A 2001-nucleotide genomic window follows, 5' to 3' on the forward strand; every position below is an offset into this window, starting at 1 on the left:
AACGGAAATATGAAAATCTGCGATCTGATCTTTTGTCAGCAGTCTTTTATCACTGGTTTGCAGATATAAACCCAAAAATTGGGTCAAAAGACAAAAAAAAGTTGTCAGAACAGTGAAATTGTGAGAGTGCAGCTTTAAACATGCGTAAAAGGTGATGCAAAAAATCTACTTGAAGTATTTATCGACTCCTGACTTGTTATTGTATAAATCTTGAAACCAACAAACTAGTATAGTCTACAATATTTTATTAAATGATATATATATATATATATCATATCACAAAAGATATTTATCATATCCAAACATCTCAAAGTCATTGCTGTAGACTTCTTTTATTTTATCAACCAGATTTCTCGAAACACCCGCATACGCCTCTAACATCATCTCGAGTTTTTGATCTTTTAAAACCAACTTATTGTCTGACTGGTACTGTAAGGCAATATAAGCATGCTTCAAGAACACAGCTGTGGGATGTTCAATAAAGTTATGGGACAGCATACTCGACAAAGGCATCTCAATTGATCTGTGGATATATCCATTATACTGGAAAGCTTTCCAAAGGCGCTTTGCAACATCTTCTGCGTCAAAACAGCCTTCCGGTAGAGAATGCTCCAAATCAAAATTAAATTTGACCAACATTGTTATTTCTTCATTGGCCCTTGACGATTTTGTACTTGTTGATTTGGGTATCTTTTTTCTGAGTCCAAATTTATTTATTATTAAGTTCGAATCATTAGCGAAAGTTTCCTGTTTGCCAATGACGTCGTACTCAACATGGCATGGATTACACAGCTTAGAAACCGGCCGCCAGTGTGGGTTCAATGTGCCAGTATTAGATTGCACTATATAGAGTAGAAATTCTACAAACGTGACGTCAATTGTACACGTGATCTGCTGCGAAGTGACGTTGGAGCGAACTCTGCTAACGACAGCGGGGGCTTCTTTTTCCCAGAAATCCGGCAGAAAAAACTTGTCAATGTATGCGGACCATAAGCGACTGAATGGTTCCCTTGCAAACATGAATAATTTACCACTCGACGTCTCTCCTCGAACAATAGCTTTGTACAACGCCCGACGTTTGATATTTTTCACTGTCGTAGAATGGACATACAAACGGGATATGTCCTCTGGCTTGGTAATGTTTAACTTTGCTGGATAATCGCCGGAAAGAAATCGTAGCACCTGTTTCCAATGTGTGCTACCTATTTTAGGAGTTACACACCAATGAATATTATACTGAGGCTCCGTCCAGAGTGACCCAGTGTGATCTAAATGTTTCATAGCTCTATCATGTTGCTTACAAAATGTCTCTACCCTTTGTAGTCGTTGTGCCACTGTGTCTTCTACATAACTGTCTTTCTTTATCTTACCACGTGCGTGACCCTTAAACAGGTAAACAAAGATTAGCATACATTTTTCAGGACCCTAAAACAGGTAAACAAGGATAAGCATACATTTTTAGAAAATAACAGAACAATTATTTTTAGTATTTTTAAAGCTGCACCCTCACAGATTGATCGTTTCGACAACTTTTTTTATTATTTGTCTTGGAACCAGCCAATATATGCGAAAATACATGGAAACCAGTGATACAAAACTGCTGATAAAAGATCAGATCTCAGATTTTCATAAAAAAAGTTGTCAAAACGGTAAATCTGTGAGAGTGCAGCTTTAATGAAAATGTTCAACGCTTTACTAAAACTAAAGTGGAATTATAAATTAAAGATTGAGTAAATCTAGGAATCACTTGACCTCAAATGGGTCACCATTGGTCATAACAGATGTAAACAAACAAGTAAGGGACGTTACTGCACCAGTCAGTTTTAACCACGGCCCCAAAGGTCCTGGGGATATACCGGGGATAGACGGGGAAATGGGCCGTGTTTTTACCTTTCAGGTGTCTCCGCAATGCCGGGTGAATGCGGTGGTTTTGTCTTCGCGCAAAATATAGCATTTGGCAAGGATTTTACCATCAGTTCTTGCCCGCAGGGCGGGGATTTT

The 2001-nt window shown here is 38.3% G+C and overlaps 1 protein-coding gene across 1 annotated transcript; it reads right to left on the minus strand.

Annotated features, from left to right (window-relative positions):
- Positions 1–276: 276 nt before the first annotated feature.
- LOC128226053 (carbohydrate sulfotransferase 11-like) lies at positions 277–1281 on the minus strand. The gene has a single exon (XM_052935950.1). The coding sequence runs from the start codon at positions 1279–1281 to the stop codon at positions 277–279; it is 1005 nt and encodes a 334-aa protein (XP_052791910.1).
- Between the last annotated feature and the right edge of the window lie 720 nt (positions 1282–2001).

The sequence above is a fragment of the Mya arenaria genome, chromosome 3 (genome assembly GCF_026914265.1).
Source record: "Mya arenaria isolate MELC-2E11 chromosome 3, ASM2691426v1".
Classification (NCBI taxonomy): Eukaryota; Metazoa; Mollusca; class Bivalvia; order Myida; family Myidae; genus Mya; species Mya arenaria.

Coding starts and splice junctions, on each gene's coding strand:
- LOC128226053 (XM_052935950.1), bottom strand. CDS start 1,281: ATGAAACATTTAGATCACACTGGGTCACTCTGGACGGAGCCTCAGTAT.